The sequence below is a fragment of the Bombyx mori genome, chromosome 22, assembly GCF_030269925.1.
Source record: "Bombyx mori chromosome 22, ASM3026992v2".
Classification (NCBI taxonomy): Eukaryota; Metazoa; Arthropoda; class Insecta; order Lepidoptera; family Bombycidae; genus Bombyx; species Bombyx mori.
Window position 1 is genome coordinate 317,782 of NC_085128.1, and position 23,579 is coordinate 341,360.

Here is a 23,579-nt window from a genome sequence, read left to right on the forward strand (position 1 = left end):
ATGGTTATTTTCATATTTCTGTGTATTCTTTCTCTGGCCTCTGGTTTTAGTTCAAACGAAACTCAGTTGTCCATTGATTATTTTAAGTACAAGAATGTGAAACTTGTATCGTATATTACGTGTGATAAGTTATTCAGTAAGTAGCTTTGTTATTTGTATTAATTATTTTCTTCTTCTTGTCAAACCAACACCGGAGGAATGCTGAACTGTATCGCGAATACTATAACCTACTCTCAGATTCCAGATCGAAACCTGCCGGATTAACAGACGAGCTGTAGCGGCTCGCCTGTGCCATTGGCGTTGTTGATGTCTACGATCGTTGTTGTCCACTTACCATCAGTTAAACTGTATACTTGTTGACTATTAGTAAAAAATCTTATAAACCTTTCCCCATCCTTTCTTTTCGTTTCTATTTTATGCCATGTACTTCTTTAATCATAAATTGCCTTTCTCAATTTGATTATTTTGGCATTATCATAAAACTATATTATGGACGTATCGATTTATACTCAACTGTAGATAACAATCTTCTTGCCAAAATGTATATGGAAAAGAAAATAAGGATGTCACTGCACAACTTGAGTCATAGAAAATATGATTTTGAAACGTTCATGGTGCCACACAACACTAGTATAGGGCTATTGGTCGACGGGGAATGTAATCACACTAAAGAACTCTACTTGGAGGTGGGTTACTTGATGCTTATTTATTAGAAACTGTTGTAGAACTAATCCCTTAAATCCGAAAACGCGGGACCAATCGACAATACACGAGTATCTTTCATAGTGGAACACATATGAAGTCGTCGTGGTCTAACGGATAAGACGTTCGGTGCATTCGTGTTGAGCGATGCACCGGTGTACGAATCCCGCAGGCGGGTACCAATTTTTCTAATGAAATACGTACTCAACAAATGTTCACGATTGATTTCTACGGTGAAGGAATAACATCGTGTAATAAAAATGAAACCCGCAAAATTATAATTTGCGTAATTACTGGTGGTAGGACCTCTTGTTAGTCCGCACGGGTAGGTACCACCACCCTGCCTATTTCTGCCGTGAAGCAGTAATGCGTTTCGGTTTGAAGGGTGGGGCAGCCGTTGTAACTATAATTGAGACCTTAGAACTTATATCTCAAGGTGGGTGGCGCATTTACGTTGTAGATGTCTATGGGCTCCAGTAACCACTTAACACCAGGTGGGCTGTGAGCTCGTCCACTCATCTAAGCAATAAAAAAAAAATAAAAAAAACACAGCTAGTACATAGCAGATGCGTTACACAACAAAATATTTTTTGGAACGAAGTTCCTTATAGGACGATGCGGAGGCGTACCCTAACCGGGAATAAACGTCCGTAACGTAAGATTTTTATTAGTAATGCACACAGTGTACGACTTAGCTTTTTAATAACGTACAAATTAGTAATGCACACAGTGTACGACTTAACTTTGTAATAAAGTACAATAAATAACATATTTTTTTATCATTCATTGACCACGATCTCAGAGCGTTCGTTTGCGCAATACACTAACTCTTATGCAAACAACCGTGAATGAAGTGTACCACAATAAGTTCGTACGTTACTGAATGACCGTGAGTTGTTGCGAAACCTCCAGTTATATTTTCTTTATACCTCGAATAGAACTTTAAATTAATATTTTTATAATAAGGAACTTCGTTCCTATCTGGTGTCCCACGACACCACACATTTTTTATTGTTCTAGATGATTAGAGTAAGTCAGTATCCAATGTTAAGTGGTCACCAAAGCAAAAACAAAATGATTGCCACCACCTTGAGGCCTGAGGTAGTCATAATTTAACGGCTGTCACACGCTTCAAACTGGATCGCAGAGTTATATCTGACTCTCTGTGCGCCCCACCGTCAGTAACGATCGCAACATGCTCGTAAAATACTAAAAAAACCCTGTTACCTATACTCTGATTAATCCGTCAGTCGCTTTTTACGACACCTACGGGAGAAGATGGAGTGGTGCTGTGCTATGACGCACGCCACATACAGAAACTTTTGTTTTACGCAACAAAGCTTCCTATTGGGCAGAACGAATGTGTTTACAAAGCCCTGATTTAACGGGTTTATGTTTAGCTTTTGCTTTCACGATTTGAGAACACACACCTTACAGTGGCTGTGAGCTCCGGCATCCGCCTTAGCGTGGCGGCCGCGTGCATTTATGATGTCAACAACATTATACTGCTGGTTGGACCTCTTGTGAGTCCGCACGGGTAGGTACCACCACCCTGCTTATTTCTGCCGTGAAGCAGTCATGCGTTTCGGTTTGAAGGGTGGGGCAGCCGTTGTAACCATACTGAGACCTTAGAACTTATATGTATTAAATAAATAAATAAAAAAAAAATCTCAAGGTGGGTGGCGTATTTACGTTGTAGATGTCTGTAGACTCCAGTAACCACTTAATACCAGGTGGCTGTGAGCTTGTCAACCCATCTAAGCAATAAAAAAATACCTTATCACCATATTAGTACAGGTAATCAATTTCAGGCAGCCAAATTAAAGTTATTCGATTCGACCCATTCGTGGCTCGTGTTCCCTGATGTCCAGGGACCTGAGAACGATACAGAGGACTTCATCGATGATATGTTTGCCGATGTGGAGCTGTATGTTAACGCCGATATTGTTGTTCCTAGTTATGTAGGTGAGAGGCATTACATCAAGAGTTTACATTAGTACAAGCTTACATTTTTAAATGACATAGCTTTTACATCAGGAGCTTGACCACTGTGTATCAAATGCCTAAAATAAATGGTTTCTTTTAGTATTTGAAATATTAATAAGTATGCGTTATTCCAGCGTATGTCAATGAAAATTAACCAACCTTTGTGGTTTTGGTACAATAAATGAATCTATAATTATATATAAATCTAATAAAAATGTAATGTAATGCAAAAATGTAACAGATACAATATTCTGTTGATTCAGAAATGAAATATAATTTGTTTTTATTATTGCTGTGGGTAGGTACAATTACCCTGCCCGGTTTTGTCACGAATTGCTCATGAGTACCAATTTAAAGAATTCCAACAGTCGTTAGACAGAGTTAGACCTCTTGTTCCAATGTGGGTGGCGACATTCACATTGTGCTATCTGTAGGTTCCGATAGCCACTTAATATCAGATGGGCCACGAGCTCGTGTACTCGTCTATACGATAAAGAAAACGAATCTGATGGTTCAGTGGGTCACTGTTTGTCTGTCCATCGAAGTGCTCAGATGAACGATTCTGCACCCAGCTTTCACTAAAAAGCTAACACAAAGCTTATAAGAATATTAATATGTTTACTGATTCAAATAAAGCTCAGGTGTAGCGGTCACGAAAACAAAGTATAAAAACCTCAACAACAGGAGCATTTTTATTTCGTTTGAAATAAATAAAATGTATATCTAAATTACAGGAGATCATTACAAGCTCACTGATGTTTACAATTTCGGTAGAATTCAAGGAAATCCTTTAGAGAAAATGGTTATTGGAGCGTGGGAGCAGCGGGCAGGTACGGAGGGACCTATCGAATGGACTGTATCATATTTTTGATCCAAATTATTGTAAAATATATTTTTCATTGACGTAGATGAACAAGGTCGGATCACGATTTTGATCTGATGATTTTAATGTGAACTATGGTATTTACGCCTATGGGCTCCGGAAGCCACTTAATACCAGAAGGGCTGTGTACTCATCTGCACGTCTAGAGCAGTCGAGTTATACAGCAAACACTGAAAAACATTTCGAATTCTGCTTTAATTTGTCAAACTATTAAAAGTTGAATAGATTTTTTTCCAGGGCTCGTTATATATAACAAAACTTTCAAATATTACCAACGCTGGGACTTTCATAATTTAACTTTGAGAGCGGTTTCTGTGGTAAGATGAATTTATAATTTCATTTATATTTAATATAATTTTATTAGGTGTGTCCCGCGGTTCGAACCGCTCTTAATTTTGAATGAGTAATGTGATATGTACCCCTTGTGATCCAAATTCGATCAATTTGTAAGCTACATCAGGTTTACTTTGTTTCAATTCATTGAACGGAAACATATACATATATTGTCGTTAAGCTCTCGGGCCACACCGGGTGCGAGAGTAGTGACATTACGTGAAAAAACAGCAATAGATTGACAGCTGTAAATGTAATACAGCTTTTAAGATATTTGCCAACGATTTTTCTGGCAAATTGAAACCTTTCATGGAGCCTGGTCTCCCAGCGTGATTTTCTACCTAGTTGATCCAATAAATAAAATAAAATATCAACTATATCTTCTCTTGGATTTATTGGATTTATTGTAGACACGAAAACATAAACTATAATTTCTTATACTAGGCTAATGAGATTGGCGTACCATCTAAGCTTACATCCGTCACCAGGATGACACTTGTTGCATCCCAGAATATTATTAGGATTAAAATAGATCTACCGGATCCTTTTAGAACCTATTAAATTGGGCAGGGGTATGCCCTCTCCTGTCTTCTTTTCAATACTGCACTCGACAAGTGCATCCGTGACTCAGTGATGACTCAGGACAATGTGTTTTATAAATCTGTTCATGTACTAGGATATCTGCATGATATAGATGTGATTGGTAGAACATATCGTGCGGTAGAGAGTGCATACCTTGCTTTCGAAGCTTAGTTTCCGGAAGTCAATTTCCAAGTAAACGTAGACAAGATTAAGTAGGTACCTGAAGGTATCGAGGGACTAGCGTGAGGATACAATGTATACAGTTATCGGTAATAATACTCTTGGAACTGTAAACCAACTCGTATTTTATTGGTTCTCTGATAGCAGATAATAATGACAAAGCAGCATAAATAGTTAAAATTGTTTTTACTGTTGCTTAAATATTGTTCTTCCAAAATTCTGCCACAAAATGTCAAAATTCTCTTTTATAAAATAATTTATAGCTCAGGAACTTAGGTCCTCAATAACAAGAACGAAAACTGACTACTTGTATTCAAAGGTATTCCTTAGACGAATATTCATTGCTGTACAGGAAAACGATGTATAGACGCGCTATAACCGTAGTTTTGTAATGAACTCAATGTCATATAAACTATTAAATTGGATGCCCAGTATGGGCAGAACATGTAGTAAGAATAGAAGAGATCAGAGTGAGAATGCTGAAACAACTCCAAACCGGATGGTGGAAGTCGTAGCAGGCTGAAACTTAGATGATTAGATAGCGTGAGCAGGACCTCAAAGGAATTTGTGTCAAAAACTGCAAGGAGAAAGCCACTACTAGAGGAGTTGGAAATACATACTGCACCAGGATAAGGTCCACCCTGGGCTGTGACGCTTAAGATAATGATGATGATTATTAACATGGAATTATAAGGCAAAACTTAGCGTTAATTTTTATGTTCTCCTCGTCCGATTGAGGTCCGATCCCTCTTTTTTGCCTCCATACTTGAGAGTTTTGCAGGGGGTTTTGAAACAATGTACATAAAAAATGGTTTTAAAGTTTCTACTGAAAGTAAAGTGATCGAGATTCGATAAAAATATTTCTGTTACAATTGTGACATTTTTTATTTATTCCTTAGGTTGTTGGACGAGATCACGGTCCACCTGGTGTTAAATGGTTACTGGAGCCCATAGACATCAACAATCTAAATTCCACCACCCACTTTGGGACATTAGTTCTATGTCTTAGTTTTACAGTATAACAACGACTGCCCCGCTCTTCATCTCGAAGCACATTTTTGCTTCACGGTAGAGTGATAACTAACTGTACGGGCCCATCAGACGTCCTACCACAAGCAATTAGTTTAAATGTGTTTTCCGATATATTTTTTCAATTTTCAATTTTCCGAATTTTTATCAATATTGACCCATTCATTTTTGTTTGATGCTTTTTGTTGATATGTTTGCGACGGACAAACAGAACCGTTGAAAATGTCACATATAGTTAATTTATAAATAAATAAATAAATATTTACTAAGAATCACGCCACGTTAACTGGTCCCGTGATGAGTTCGTAAAGAACTTGTGTTACAGGTACCAGATAACGGATATAAATGTAAGATTTTTATTATACACATACATATATTTAATATAAATCCATAACCCTGGAAAAGACATTTATATTCATCATACAAATATCTTCCCTTGGCGGGATTGGAACCCCTTATGTAGTGACCATGTCACTTACCACTACACCAGACGGCCGTTAAAAATACCTAACAAGCACTCGTATCTTGATAGATTTTGGAACCACCCAAGGACTTCTATCCTGAAATCTTAACTGAGATGAAATATACTCCTGGCATCGTGAGAATGACGAAGATTGCTTCTTTGCTGCTTAATATTCTGAAAGAACAGCATAACTTCAGGTTTTTTGGATTGAAATTTATAATTGCCCTATATAATTAATAATTATAATATATAGGTATATTATGTACTATGTTGTGACTATGATCACTACTCAATACCGGTCCATGGTTACCGGAGCTCATGTATGACTACGTAAACCCACCATAAAATCTAAGTCCTAAATGCTTAGTGTGATAGTATAGTATCGAAACAGTTGTCCTACCCTTTAAGCCGGAGCCCGCGACAAAACTAACCGAAATGGCGATAGACGCCCACGGTATCTGAAGACCGATGAAGTTGCATAGCTTCAAACTAGCGTAATTACAATTACTTTCACGTTGTTATTATGATTGATACTAGGAGATCGTGTTACTCTTTAAGCTACGGCGATTTCATAGTGATTTTTCCCAATGGAGATGCAGTAAATTATTTTGAATTTGCAGATTTAACTACACCATACGCTCTCGCTGGATCGGGTCGCCAGAACGGAACTCTACTCCGGTACATAATATCTTTCCTTTATAGTCTTTCCTTTAACTCTGCTGACTAATAAAAAAAAGCATAATTGAACTTAGTAAAAAGCGTATGTATATTTTGCCTCTTTCGAACTATGGAAATACAGCAAGAAGAACTATGTTTCCGTTACCTTATATTTGATAATGCGTTATTTTTCCTACATGCAAAAAAGCACAAGTTGTGAATGTTTTGTGGAAGTAATATGAACTATTAGTTATTTAGCCAGTTGACTGAACCTTAGTCATTGGAATAATAGGCAAGAAGAATAAGCAACGATAGAAGGCATACTGTGCGGTAGCATGCCGCTTAGTTACATAAGTACATAATATTGTGTCTTTTAGTAACTTTTTCTTTTATTATTTAAATACCTTTACTTGTTGTATTTCATCTCTATTTACAAGCGTTTTGTGCCACAGTAGGCCTGCAGTCGAAGTCCCTTATTATGCTGGTATTGTTTCTTGCAGATGGTGTCTAACGCTTTGCTGTGGGGTGACCAAGACATAGCGAGCACGAGCGGACGAATATTCCCTAAGTGGTTGGATTGGATGGACATATTCTATCCGCCTGTCACACATTTAGAGTGATGTACCACTTTGTATAACTCATAAATAAATAAATAAACAGTCACAGATACATCTGAATCCATCTGACATGTGAATCCTGCCACAGACTATGAAAGCTTAGGTTGAAGTCTCGACTGTAGAATTTTCGACAGAAACATGCTTGAATTTATCCGTGGGAGCTTATAGTATGGCCAACCATCCACAGATATTATTATTTATCACCCAGTGAACTGAAATTGGGTTACACAAAAATTGCGAACCGCTTCGCTTCTAATTCAATTATTTATAATTTTTGTACATTATATAAATAAACGTATAAAATTATTAGAAAACACGGTTTTAATAATATTTTCTTCCAGGACAAAATTCTACTATATGATCCCGGACAAAGGAATTGGTGATTACGAGAACCGTTTCTTGACTCCAATGTCTCCGGCAGTCTGGTGGTGTTCTCTGGCCACTGCTGTGGTCTGCATCTTCGGATTAGCTGCTGCAGCTATGCTGGAGAGAAGACCGAGTCCTGGAATTTTTGCATTTTTCAGTGTATTTGCGACAACTTGTCAACAAGGTTCATGGAATAACTATGCTGGTTTAAATGTTACTGACCTCGCCTGACAGTAGTTATTTATTTGATGCCATCATGAAATTAGATAGACTCCCAAAGTATAGTTCCTCAGGAAACTTAATTTTCAAATACTTGTAGTAGCTCTGATCTGTAGTGATAATATGAAGGCGCGGAAGATAATATTGTTCTATAAAAAATACTAGCAAGTACCTCAGCTCCTTGGCCTAAAAGTGCATACTTCATAATTATTGCAGGCGTTCTTCTAGTAATAAAAAGTCGACCAATACGTTATAGGAAGACTCCACCTTTAATGCGTTCTTGTTCAAAATGTCTAGAATTTTCAATTCAAAGTAAAAAATGTTGAAACTATTTTTCATTACCGGTGTGAATTTTTTTTCGCAGATTTTGAAGACGGTGCGCCATTAGATGAAACGGTCTCTAGTCAAGGTAAGCCTAACTTATACTTTTTCTCCTGTTGCGGTTATTAAAAGCATCAATCGGTGATCGTCCAGAGTGACCTTTGACTTTACTAAACTACTTGTTCTTATTACTTTATCGTCCTGGTCATTTATTGTGCGAAATAATTACTCAATATAGTTTGAATGGTGGGATTGCTAAAACTTAGGGCAACCGTTTATCGTTGTAGATGGGCAAGTAAGCTCACGACCCACCTGACAATGAGTGATGGTCAGAGCCCATAGATACCACGTCGGATAGTTACTCACTTTGAAAGACGCTTCAGGTTTAATTGTATTGCATGCCCGCTGTCCTACCTTTCAAACCGGAACGCATGGTTCTTTATTGCAGAAATAGGCGTGGTGGTAGTGCTCAGCCATACACCCGTGTTTCCAATTATATATACTAAGAAATATTGATGAAGTTTTAACTAGAAGTGCGCCTTTAGAACAAGATCTCACAAAATGTGTCGACGGTTCTTCTCGGGGCGGTGGCTCGTTTTGGAACTAGTGGTGGATGTAACATAATTTGACATTCAACTAGTATGTTTAGATGACACTTACTGGTGGTAGGACCTCTTGTGAGTCCGCACGGGTAGGTACCATCACCCTGCCTATTTCTGCGGTGAAGCAGTAATGCGTTTCTGTTTGAAGGATGGGGCAGCTGTTGTAACTATACCTGAGACCTTAGAAATTAGCTCAAAGTGGGTGACGCATTTACGTTGTAGATGTCTATGGGCTCCAGTAACTACTTAACAACAGGTGGGCTGTGAGCTCGTCCACCTATTTAAGCAATAAAAAAAAAAAAACAAAACTTACTTTCTAATAAATGATTTGAATTCGAATTAATATATTAGTAATACTTCGTGTCGTGTTATAATATTTTTTCCGTCGCAGGTCGTCGCGCAGCACTCCTGGTAGTGGGACTAACTAGTATGCTTCTGTACAATTACTACACGAGCAGTGTAGTGTCGTGGCTGCTGAACGCTGCGGCTCCGTCCATCTCCGACCTGGACGGCTTGATGAACAGCGACTTTGAGCTCATCTTTGAGGACATCGGCTACACCAGAGGGTGGTTCGATGTAACTACTGCCTGCATTCCTATTGTTATTGTTGTGAAACGACGGCCATTCGATCCCTTGGTCTATAATTATACAACGGAAGATTACCAAAAAAATGTTCACTGTCCTTATTTCACTGCTCATATTTTGACAATATAATAAATACAATCTAACGGTTTACTTCATTTTACTTATGAAACAGACATTGTAAATTTTTTTTTATTGTTGTTAATAAAAACAATATAATTGTAATGTTTAAAATTTTTAATTTGTGATCGGTATACAATACTAGGCGATTATCATAAAACATTAAGCGCTGTTAATGTTATATTTACTATATTTTCAGAACCCAGGATTATTTTATTTTAGTGGTTTTAAGAATCCGAAAGAAGATATTCTCAGAGACAAGAGAGTGCTTCACACAAAGCGCAAGTTGCCGCCGCTACAGCCTGTTGAAAAGGGAATCGAACTTGTGCGTACCGGACGTAAGGACCTAATTATTCATTGTACAATTTGAGTGATGATTTCCGGAAGAACACAATATATAGATTGAAGTCAATTTTGGACCTGCAACAACTGCTATATTTAATTTTGATGCTTGGAATACTTTATTAAGACTGTATTCTAATATACGAGTCTATCCTATAATATCATATATATGCTATTAAATTTTTAGTATCTATTTTCTATGCATTCCTTAACAGTGGGTTATTATCTTAATTCGTATCACTGATTAAAACCATTCGGGTTACCTGTTGGAAAAGGTGGGAACTGATCTTTACGGTAGATCTAATACCAGTGTCCAACCAACCGCCGGCGGGCACTAGTCTCTATTAAGCTATAGCTTCCCATGTTTCAGAGTTTGCCTATCACACCGAGCCCTTTACGGCGAGTCAACTAATATCCAGAACGTTTAAAGAGCAAGAGCTTTGTGAACTTGGTGGTTTGCCAATAATGTTACCAGCGAACGCATATATGTACGGACAGAGGAGGAGCCCTTACAAGAAGTTTTTTGTTTGGAGGTAATTTTTGAAGGTTTTAGTTGTAGTACTGGGTTAGTAAGTGTGTGGTTTGTTATTTACTTCTCGTAATAGCGGGAAACTCTCACTCAGAATAAATAAGTCAAATACACTAGTTCATAAATACTTATAATGTTTTGGATGTGTACAATATTATAATATTAACAAAAAGGAGAAAAATACGCTAAGCACTAGACGATACTACTCGTATTTACTGGTGTTCGTATTTACTGGTGGTAGAACCTCTTGTGAGTCCGCGCGGGTAGGTACCACCATTCTGCCTATTAGTAATGCTTTTGAAGAGTGGGGTAGACGTTGTAACTATACTTGAAACTTTAGAACTTATATCTCAAGGTGGGTGGCGCATTTACACTAAGTGGGCTGTGAGCTCGTCCACAAATCTAAGCTAAAAAAATAATAAACTACGATTTACGTTAAACTTAAACTGGCGCGCGAATCTTTCGACTGACGTCAGGCGACACCTGCGCGTTCGGGAATACCGATCTCGCCCGATGACGCCCGAATGTGATTTGGTGTGTCAGTGTTGCACGCTACAAGTGGTTACTAGAGCTCATAGAGATCAATAATGTGAACACTAACTTTGAGTCAGGGTTTTGTTGTTCTTAAATAGCAATAGACCACTATTGACAGTGCGTATTGAAGGCCTCACGGGTTCATCTAATATATAAAATTCTCGTGTCACAGTTTTCGTTGCCATACTCCTCCGAAACGGCCTGACCGATTTTGATGAAATTTTTTGTGCTTATCCGGTATCTATGAGAATCGGCCAACATCTATTTTTCATCCCCCTAAATGTTAGGGGTAGTCCACCCCAAAAATTTTTTTTTTTAATTTATAGACAAAGTTTTTAATTTCCATTTTTTTATAATACAACATACAAAAATACATACAACCCTAAATTTTCACCCCTCTACGATCAACCCTTATTTTTTATTTGCTAATTAAAAACTTTAAATTTTTTTGCGAGAATGTTGTTTTTATTTTGTCATGACGTAGAATAAAAAAAATCATATTACTCTGAAATTGTCACCCCTCTACAATCAACCCCTATTTTTTCTTTGTTAATTATAAACTTAATTTTTTTTGGCAAATTTTTTATTTTGTTTTGTCATGACTTAAAATAAAAAAAATCATATTAATCTCAATTTTCACTCTTATACGATCAACCCCTATTTTTCCATCCCGATTAATATTTTTTTTATTCTATGCACTGATCCGCAATAAGGTTGCAAGATGGCAATCAAATATTATAATTGTAGTACGATAAATTCTTATTCAGAGTTTATAATTTCAAGTTCCTTTAATTAATGTTTTTTAAATTGAATTTGATCTCCCGCCCTCGCCGGTCGACTACTGATCAACTATCAATCGATCAGCTATCCCCGCCAGGTGTCACCAGGATGAGGACGAAGCCGGTCTCCTGTCTTACTTACTCACTATACATCATAGATTATACACTTAATATATTTGAGAGCTATACAATACTATACATTTTTCAGCTATGTTTTTTTGGTTTTATTTGTGTATCAATAGTATGTTCAGTAGGTCTGAGAATCGGCTACTATCTATTTTTCATACCCCTAAGTGAAAAGGATTGTCCACCCCAAACATTTATTTTTTATTTTTATTTTTTGGATATATTTTTTTTGTTTATAATGAGGTATTATGTGGTTAAATGAGGTTTTTTTTTCTACAGTAGAATTTCCCTAGAAATCTTATTTAAGGCAACACAACGTTTGCCGGGTCAGCTAGTAGTCTATAATATAACTAGTCAGGTCATAAGTATTGTCACACAGTAAAAACTTTTCTTTTAGAATGCTGGCCACAAAAAAGTTTATTGAATTCGAATTTCGAATTGTTCATGAAAATAAAAATGTATACTTTTAGAATTTTACTCATTTTTAAATATGGAGTGGATGCTTAAAGAAGACCGTGTTGCAGTTATTGCGTTGCATCGTTGCGGTTACGCGCCAATTCAAATTTTTAACATACTGAAAAGTTTTAATATAACCAAAAGATTCGTTTATCGTACCATCAAACGATACAATGAAGACTCTAGTGTTGATGACAGGTCAAGAAGTGGTCGCCCTCGGTCTGTTAGGACTCCAGCAGTGATAAAAGCTGTGAAGGCGCGAATTCAAAGAAATCCCAAACGTAAGCAGAAACTGTTGGCCCTTCAGATGGGGTTAAGCAGAAGACTTAGGGCTTCGGGCATATCGAAGAAAAACAGGACATCGTTTGAATGCTCGTCTAATGGACCTGAGACTGAAGAGATGCCGCGCTTTGTTGAAGCGGTACGCGGGAAAAATTTTTCGGATGAAAAAATTTTTACCGTAGAAGAGACCTAAAACAAACAAAATGACAAGGTGTACGCACACAGTAGTGAAGAAGCGAGCAACCGTATTCCGCGTGTCCAACGAGGTCATTTTCCATCCTCGGTCATGGTATGGTTGGGAGTTTCTTATTGGGGCTTAACAGAGGTACATTTTTGTGAGAAAGGTGTAAAAACGAATGCGGTTGTGTATCAAAATACAGTCCTGACGAACCTTATGGAACCTGTTTCTCATACCATGTTCAATAACAGGCACTGGGTATTCCAACAAGATTCGGCGCCAGCTCATAGAGCGAAGAGCACACAAGACTGGCTGGCGGCGCGTGAAATCGACTTCATCCGGCACGAAGACTGGCCCTCCTCCAGTCCAGATTTGAATCCGTTAGATTACTAGATATGGCAACACTTGGAGGAAAAGGCGTGCTTAAAGCCTCATCCCAATTTGGAGTCACTCAAGACATCCTTGATTAAGGCAGCCGCCGATATTGACATGGACCTCGTTCGTGCTGCGATAGACGACTGGCCGCGCAGATTGAAGGCCTGTATTCAAAATCACGGAGGTCATTTTGAATAAACTTTAGTGTCATAAGATTCTATGTTTTGTTAAGTTCATTTTGGTATATGAATGATTACATAATGAATAAACTTGTTTCAATTATTTTACATTAAACATGTGACAGAATTTATGACCTGACTAGGTATATATTTTTTAAAAGCTAGCTGTCTTTCGATACTACTAGTGCGTTAGTGCCACGCTGTAGAACACCTGGTAATTGATTAGTCCCAGGTGCGAGACGCCGCTTATCTATCTAAGTTATAATAGTAAAACTGTCAAAAGCTACTTTAAAAGTTCCTGTATTGAGTTGGAATTTGTCTTAGCCTGATGCGATTGTTGGAACGCGGACACATCAGGGCGGCAGAGGCTCGCTTCTCCGGAACCATCCCGCCGTGCTCGGGTCGAATGCCACGGTCGCTGGCTCTGGGACAAGCAGCTCCTGCCTTTGTGCTCCTTGCTGCATTCACTGTTTTATCTGTTATTATTGCTATGATAGAGAGGATTTGGTTTAGGTAAGAATCATTTCAACACGTTCTATTTCTTTGTCTCCACCTTATCCGACTAGGTGGGGTTGGCACAGCGAATTTTTCTATTGAATTCTTTTCTATCAGCCGTCATCTCAACACTCACTCCTCTTTCTCTCATATCATCATTCACACATTCCACGTCTTCTTCGGTCGACCTCTTCCCCCTCTACCCTGCACTACCATTTTCATACAACTCCTAGTCACATGCATTTCAACACCACTTTAACACCGTCATCGTCATAATGCCAGAGAGTGGCCACACATTCAGTGTTCGCTCTCTAAGTAATGCGCCATACACGTACATACATACATATGCTCGTTATGTATAAAAGAAATCCATCCACATAATTCATAATTTCAAAATAACGCTTACATTTCTAGAAGTAATTGTTACAGTAATAAGTGCGAACCCTAGTTCAGGATTTTCAGCATATTATCTTAACTAGTGCATGGGGAATACATGAGATATATATGCATTTAAGAAAAAAATAAAAAAATCGAAAATAGATATATTACTCAGGTTTTTTTTTTATTACAAACTAGCGACCCGCCCTCGCTTCGCTTCGGAAACTGTAATTTATTATTAATTTCTCCACTATTTATTGGATGTTATTGATACATATAAACCTTCCTCTTCAATCATTCTATCTATTAAAAAAAACTGCATCAAAATCCGTTGCGTAGTTTTAAAGATTTAAGCATACATAGGGACAGACAGATATAGGGACAGAGAAAGCGACTTTGTACTTTTATACTATGTAGTGATGTAAGCAAACGAGATCAACGCCTACTTGCTTAAGTGGTTACCGGGCAGCAGGTGTGCCAGCTTGGATGCCACCACCTACATTCAGAGATGGGGTTGAAGTCTTCATTGTTATGTATATCGAACAAGAATCCATGATTTCTTTGTGTCCGAAACAGGCTGAATGACGGTACCTTCTCGTGTGGGCTTACAACATAACTTACTACCAGTTTGAAAATGTTATGACATTTTTTTATTTAGATCAAATTGAATAAAAAAAAAGAGGTGAAATTAGGTTGAGTCCTCAAAATAGGACTCTAAATATCAGTAGAATCATCCTGTTGTTGTGTTTGTACGTGGATGTTTAAGTGGTCTAATAAATTAAATAAAAGAAAAATAAAGTCGAAAATTATTAACCTATATTTTAGGTACCGTTTCAAAACATCGCGGCCCACTATCAACAGACGGAGCAAAAACTAGGTCTGCTCGTATCTCAATCCATAATCACTCACGAGGCAAAGAGCCTCGCACGGAATAATCTTGAGAACATAAAAAAAACAATAAAGGGAAGACGTTTGACGGAGCTGTAGCACTGTTGAGTGAAAGCCAGTAGTATTAGTTGGTCTACACGTTGAAAGTAGATGTTAAAATAATTATGTGGATTATATGTAGTATACCTACCTACACGAGATTAGTCAATCGTCACTATACAGCTATTGTTTTTAAATTTGATATTTTAATTTCTCTTTTCTTTTATTTGCTGTTTGATTGCTTAATTCTAGGTTATTATTCGGAGCTTTTGCCACGTACTGCTAATGATGTTTAGATAACATTCCATAAATAAATAACAGTATAGTTCTAAATTGAATTGTGTATTCCCAAACATAACATGACATAGATGGTTTATTGTTAATTATAATTCGTTGACACTAGTTGACATAGCCTGTCGGACCGGAATTATAGGTGTAATAACCAGCATCAACTAAAAATAATATCTATTTATGAAGATAAGTATCGTTTGCTGTTTTAATAAATGCTTAATACTGAGTCCTAGTTTTATTGTTCAATTTTGAATGTGTATTTTAAAAGTGCCTTATGTGATATTTTTCTATGATAATGATGCTATTTGCAAAAACCTTCTATTAACCAAGAGAAGATTACTTTCAAGAGAAGCGAGCGATAAGAACGCGACATGATGACCAAATAGTTGGGAATAGTGATTGCAGTTTTCTTACACTACATCATGTAGAGAACTGAAAAATAGAACCAGCATGTGGTAGTTTAGGAGCGCGCGCAACCCGCCGCTCGAAGTTGACAACAGGAGGAGCATGTAATATTTTATTGAGTTACTGAACCATGCGATACTGTGCGTTGAATAATGATCGCGAGTCGCACAGCTATCTAAATCGCGTCGTTATAAATGATGTGATCAATTCTTGTTTACTCCCCGCGGACCTCCCGCTCTCTACTGCAACAAGCACGAGACAAGTTTAAGTGAAACGCGTCTGTGTTTTCGAGTTGTTAGGTATGAAGTACTCATTTGAGTAAACATTAATGCAGCAATGAATCGGCAGCGGTACGCTATTTGAATCGTTCATTCTGTAATAGGTCATCGCTGGGAACCTCTGGGCTTACGGAGGGACTTCGATTGTGTCTGGTTCGGTTGCTTTTGTTCTATGTAGAGTGCGCTGTGAAATTGTTCGAGATGATGCCGTTATCTCGTTTTTACCGCCGAAGCAGAGTTCATCCATATTATCTTGAACCAATGCGTTCATCTATAGTGCCTCTCCAGATATATTTTCTACCCTGTACCGCGGCTTTGGAATGAACTTCCATCTTTGGTGTTTCTTTAGCAGTATGACATGTCTTTCTCCACATGAGGTTTTCCGGTAATTAACAAAAGTACGTACCTTGACTGTGGCCCTGGTATTGCTGATATCCGTCAGTGCTGATAACCACTCATCATCAGGTGCGTCCTATGCTCGTCGGCTTACAAGGACAATAAAAAATAAATGGGTTAGACGGACGAACATAACGTTAAAGAATGACTTTATTTATTAATATTTAAGGTGCTTTTTACCGATGGACAGACGAGCTCACGGCCGACCTACGAGTAGCTTTACGTGATTAGAGAGCCCGTGTTGTGAATGTGAATTATATTGTTTTCATTGAAATCTCATTTGTTTTGTATATTACGTACTTTCTATCGCTTATATTGCTCCCTTCAAATAGGGAACAGGAATAAGAGAACAAATATACAGCAGACTAATTTTATTATTCTGGAATTATTTTGTGTTCCTGTACTTTTTTTTACACAAGTGATTATTTAACTAGTTCTCTCCGTTTGGATCTGTTTTAAGATTTTGAGCGCGCATTTTGAAATGCGCATAGATTTGTTTATTTATTTGTTGCTTCTATATTAAGGATTTACCTTTTGTAAGCAATAACAAACAAACCATATGGTCAAATCACTTTTTCATTAGATTATTCATCATCTCGAAGAAATGCATAACGTAAACATACGACTTAGGCGATAATTTCGTGTTTGAAATAAAAATGAAAGCTTCAAATATAATAATACTTGTGCTATTGAAATGTCTACCAATGTGCTACGGCGTAGCCTCTGTGCTGTAGCCCTGCGCCGTAGAAGGAGCATACGCAATAAAAAAAGGGTGTGTGTACTTATGTACGCGCGTAAAAAGTTATACTTTATTTTTATTAAATTTATTTCCTTTTTTTATTAAAATTTTAATCAATTTGAAAAAAAATCGATTAAACAACATCCTCAAACACGCATATTGGACATCCCTTTTTTTGACATCGTATAAATTCGGTAATTTTCGGCACGGTTCGGAAAGTTCACCTGCGGCTATATTCAGACTCGCCAAGTTACGTCGGTCGTATTGTAATGAGCGATTTAGTGGGCAACTTCATTTCTGTTAATTTTGTGTCACGGTGCGCGCGCATCGTAAAATTTCACTCTCATCTTTTTTTTATTTATTGCTTATATGGGTGGACGAGCTCACAGCCCACCTGATGTTAAGTGTAGCTCATAGACATCCACAACGTAAATGCGCCACCCACCTTGAGACTGATATAAGTTCTAAGGTCTCAGGTATAGTTACAACGGCTGCCCCACCCTTCAAACCGAAACGCATTACTGCTTCACGGCAGAAATAGGCAGGGCGGTGGTACCCACCCGCGCGGACTCACAAGAGGTCCTACCACCAGTAATAAATCTATTTTTCATAACGCGCCTAAAGAGGTATAACTTCAAAAAACTAGTCTACTACGTGATACGTGTCAACTTTTAAGAATTCGACAGTGAGGTAAAGACGAAACTACCGTAAAATATAGGTATAATTGCCTGTATTAGACGACAGCCATATAAATAAGGGCAGCTATTAATGAAACAATAATAAATAATTCAATAGTATTATTTTAATAAAGCCATTACTTAAGATGTATCCATTTCGTTACGTCCTCGTTACGGCAACGCCGCGTCTCCGCCTGCATTTGCATACAGATGGAAAATGTCAGTCGGATATTATATTACTTAACGCCTAGTAAAGAAAAAATAAGTTGAGATTCAAGACGTTAAGCCCCCGAGACAAAGTTGAAAGTCCATTGAAGTCCAGCGAGCTGTAGCATTAGCTATGTGAAAGGCCAAATATTCTTTATTGTCGTTTGTGCGTCGCGTACAATTTCGTTGGGTGTCACAAAATATACATTCCTTAACCATTTTATTATGTCGTGATCCTTTTGAGGAATGAGGAGAATGTCGTTGCTTCGAATTGTATTTTGGAACGATGGTCTGCTATTGGTCAGAAATATTTAAGCAAAACAGAAAATGATCTAATCATATATCACAAGATTGACTTATGATATGGTTTTATTCGTAAATACGAGGTTACACCTTACTAAGTTTTAAGTTCGCACCCCATAGACAAGATAGTATGAATGCTGCCATTTACTGGGAGGTGTGATTTTCAAGTTTAAGTTTGATAGGCTGTGATAGATTACTTCGTGGCAGATATAAGCAGAACCCTACCACAGGCCCCCGCAATCCTACCATCAACATAACTTTCTCTTTAGCGACTCTTTTATTATTATTTCCAGTATGCGGTCGCCACTTGAGAGTATTTTGGCCGTCTTTTGTATAAGCAATGCGCCCTGCTCACTGCCACTTCAGTCTAGTAATCCTTCGAGCTGTGTCCTTGCGTCTTCTGCGAATTTTCTTACTCCTGATTCGATTTGGCAGGGAAATTCCGACCATAGCCCTGTTCATTGCTCTTTGGGTGACTTCAAGCCTTACATAAGGCTCTAGGTCAGCGACCACCTCTCATTGTCGTATGTAATCACTGGCAAAGCACACTGGTGAAAGACTTTGAGAGGCTGCGGTATTTGGGCTGAGAAGCTTTTGCGCAGCTTTCCATAATGCTACCCGTCGTAGTTGGAATAGACGATTAATCTCGTTCTCAAAGTTAAATCTTTCTAGTTGGACAGTTTGTATCAGGTAGACAGGTACAGCTTCGAGCCTAAGCTTTTCAGTATTTACTAGAGTGGGTACTACATGGACATTCGATATAGTTTTCGTTTTGTCCATGATTACACTAAGGCCTCCTGGGCGTTTTATTAAGGTCCTATAAACCGAAGGTGACTTTATGTATTCGGCGTTGATGTTGATGCCTATTAGATTCTATATGGATGCTCTTTGCAGTCCAGAGCTTTGAGTTGTGGCTATCATGCTTTATTTTATTTTATTGCTTAGTTGGGTAGACGAGCTCACGGCCCACCTGGTGCTAAGTGGTTACCGGAGCCCATAGACATCTACAGCGTAAATCTCACCCACCTTGAGATATTAGTTCTAAGGTCTCAGTATAGTACAACGGCTGCCGCGCTCTTCAAACCGAAACACGTTACTGCTTCATGGCAGAAATAGGCAGAGTGGTGGTACCTACCTGTGCGGACTCACAACACGCCCTACCTCTCGTCGGTCCGCAGGCCTCGCGCGTTATATGTTGTTACAATATTATCCTCGGAGAGTGCTACTTGCTAAGATCTCTTATATGCCTTTTACGATGTCCACGGGCGGAGGTGCAGAAATGCTATTTTTCGAGGGGTATGGGTAGGCCTCCCATAGGGTGAACTGGTGACCTGCTAAAGGTCGTAGGAATTCGCTGTACTTAAGCTGTGCAGGACCGATCATTACAGCGAACCTTGGAGGAAGTCTAAGTCCCGTAGAGATTGTCTATGGACTGATGACGCTTATTTTTGAAACTTCCAACCAAATCAAAACAAAGTGTATTTTTATTCAATTTGGCCTTACAGAGACTTTTAAATTATCTTAAGTTAACCTTGAGTTACTTTAGCATTTCTATAAGTATACCTCTAACAGCCGTTTGTCAATGCAAAAAAGCTTCAACTTCGTTATTGTTGAAAAATGGACGGGGCATCGTTCTTGTGGTAAATATCTGAATTTAGGCCGTGTTTGTGTGAGAGATGACTCTATCGAACTAAGGGAAGAGCGGTCACTGTACTCACGGAAGTAACTATGTCTGACCAACACTCGATATGTAATATTTTTAAGCAATGTAGTAATTATGTGATGTATTCATTATCGGTTGAACAAGTAAGCTCAAATCTTCTTTAATAATTCGTTGGACTAAAATGTTCATTCCTAAATACAAAGTGAACTGTAAAAATTTTAAGAATCATGTAAATTTATTTAAACTCTTTTAATTAATTTTCTTAGAACGTGTCTTAGAAGTTTTTCTTATAGCTTAATAGCATTCCACTGTCTCTATCTAGTACAATGGTGATATTGTGAGCATAATGTTATCACTCATTAATATTTCATAGTAGAGCCTATTATTCTCCGATCGTCGTCGTTATACAATCAATTATAATTGAAACGTTAACACAAATCGTAAGAGCGTGTGAATTCGCGCAGATGATCAGATGAAGCGAGATAATTAAAACGAACGACGAAAGACTCGATAATTCGGTGTTAGATTGAGTTTTGATTGGTAATTGGAAACGTCTGGTCCTCGCACTGATTCTGTTTGTGTAACGATATTGAGGGAACTGCTTAATGAAGAATATCTCATTTTCAATGGATACTCGTAGGTACTTATTAATTTATCTTCTTTGCTTAACAAAGAGAAACCCTTTTGATTAACATCGATGAGTAGATGACTTTACTGGTAGTAGGGCGCTTGTGGGTCTCCTCGGGTAGGTAGCACAGATCTTCCTATTTTTGATGATAAGCAGTAATGTGATTCGGTTTGAAAGGCAGAAAAGTCATCTATCTAATGGTATCTATAGGTCGGTAATAGCTTAACATCAAGGAGACTGTGTCACTTTGACACTCTGAGGATGCTAGAGCCCATAAGGGTCAGCGTCTGCCGCCATTAATCATGAGACTAGGAGTAGTATATTCTTCGAAGCTCTGCTCTTGGTGACGCCAATTTTAGCAAACCCCCCGAGGTTGGGCCCCGGCAGCTCACCTACTTGTCAAAGCGTAGCTGGAACAGTTCCTTAGGTAGGAAAAAAGGCATTTGAAAAAGTTTTTTCGCTAAGGTTTAGACTAAAATGAATTATTGTATTGGCGATATAAACTATAATATTTCGGTTTGGGAAGTATTGCATACAATCGTAAAGGGAAAGCAATCTTCCAATTTATCTCACACAGTGGACATCGAACCATGATCGAAATACCTTCAATCAGGTCTAAGTCTCAACAGCGGTGCAGTCATCAGCATCATTATAATATTCTGAAGTGCACATTTTTGCGCTTGGACTATAGAGGTCGACTATCAACGCGTGCTTAGATAATGTATCTGCTGATATAAAAGGCTCAAGAACTATATGTTGCTTATAGGTAAGTATACCTACTCTATTTTACATCATTTATTATTATATTTTCATTTTAAGAAAATGCAAAAAATCAGTTACATTACCAAGTAGAGTAGTTTATTTTAAGTATTGTAAGATTTGATGTAACAGAAAATACCTTTTAATGTTTATTAGATTCATAAATAGGAATTCCAAACTTCAAAATAATTAACTTCCAAGACCTAACACGTAAAATGTCTGGTATATTTGAGTCGAAGGTGCAATTAAAATGGTACCCGCAAAATTTATAGACTTGTATAAATGCTGATGGTAGGAAGTACTGTGAAATCTACTCTACTGGCTCAACTCCTGGCTGAACCTATTTATTTATTTATTTATGTACACACAAAAAAGAAGACATAGTACAGAGTAATAGGAAAATTATGTACAAAGGCACTACCTATACTTGTGAAACTGGAAATGTATTCGAAACAACAGCAGTCATTCCCAAAAAAAAGAAGAAAATCTGTGAACCGTAAGCGTTAGATATCGTTTTGCCTATTTCTGGCATAAAACAGATATTCTGGTTCAAATAGCTATAATATAAACATTAGATAATACAATTTGAGACGTATCTGTGGGCTAGTGTTAGCAAATTCTCTCACTTCGTGAGCTTGACTTCGTGAGCTCACCTACCCGTCCGGGCGTAATTGGGATATTCAGACTACCCACGAATAGGTAGGGGAAAAATACCCTCTGTAGGTCCAATAAAGAAGGTAGGTAGAGGCTTGGTTGTGCCTTTGGCATTGCCGACGTTCGTGAGTTATGGTAATCACATAAAATCAGGTGGGTCGTATACTCGTATGCTTACAAGGACAATAAAAAAGACATCGAGCACGCATATTTAGGTGTGTGGGATTCAATCTCGGTTATCATTTGTTCATATACTCGTAGAGCGATAAAAAGTATTTTATGCGTAAATGTGAAAAAAAATTCAGCGAAAATTTTACGTGATTTTCAATAAAGACACCTGACAACACTATAAATAATGTTTGAGGAGCACTGTCCACCTACCCGCGCGGATCCGCGACGGACGTCGGGTCAATATTGAAGCCGTTTTATGACGATGGTAAAAGTTTTTACGTCTCATAACTGTTATAAAACTAGTCTACTAAAAACGAATTGTTATTCATAAGCGATTCATTGAATGCGCGTGATAGCTTATGCCTATGTATAGGTATAGATATATAACACAAATAATGTTAGTAAATTAAGTAATAATATATTGATAGTTTATGCCTATGTATAGGTATAGAAATATAACGCAAATAATGTTAGTAAATTAAGTAATAATATATTTATAAATAATTGCAGTAAATACAATTTTAAATTAAAGCCAACGTTCGAGCGATGACAAACAAGTATGACGCATAGTTGTTTGTCACCGCCTACAAAAGCCCCTGCGCCGACCAATCTCGATTCATTCTCTGTTGAGACGTCGGGCGATGCGGAGCTCTCTCTCTGGCTTGATACTGTGTATAAGTGTGGACATTGTGAATTAAAAGATAAGTATAATTATTACGTTATTAAATAAATATTATTATGTATGTAAAATGTTTCTATTTGCCATTTATCATAAATAAATGAATATACAATGATTATTACATAATGGTATTATTATTACTCAATAGATAGATGTTCCTGATGAAGTAACTGTTTTGAACTATGCTTTAATATGCAATTCAACAAATATATAGTGTAGAATTGATAAATTGCTGATTTATAGGTTGTTGTCAGTTTAGGTTGCTATTATCAGAAGTGGGATTCGATAATCCATGTTTGTTAATTGATATTTTGCTTTTAAAGTTTCCAGATGGATTTACCTATCTTACAAGAGCTTCTGAAGGCCATCAAAGACGCAGTTTCCGGTTCCCGCCAGAACGACAGCGAGGTCGCTCTGCCAGTATTTGATCCAGCTAAAAGTGACCTTGGTGCTGAATCATGGTGCAACAATATTGAAACCCTCATCCAAAGAGTTTGTATGGAGTAA

The 23,579-nt window shown here is 37.7% G+C and overlaps 1 protein-coding gene across 1 annotated transcript; it reads left to right on the forward strand.

Moving 5' to 3' along the window:
* LOC101745077 (ionotropic receptor 75a) lies at positions 1-23,579 on the forward strand. Its single transcript, XM_062675080.1, has 15 exons — positions 1-136; positions 520-686; positions 2,514-2,667; positions 3,423-3,518; positions 3,809-3,888; positions 6,228-6,355; positions 6,779-6,836; positions 7,316-7,431; positions 7,774-7,982; positions 8,382-8,426; positions 9,332-9,516; positions 9,842-9,980; positions 10,355-10,517; positions 13,747-13,935; positions 23,396-23,579. The coding sequence occupies exons 1-15, from the start codon at positions 1-3 to the stop codon at positions 23,577-23,579; spliced, it is 2,049 nt and encodes a 682-aa protein (XP_062531064.1).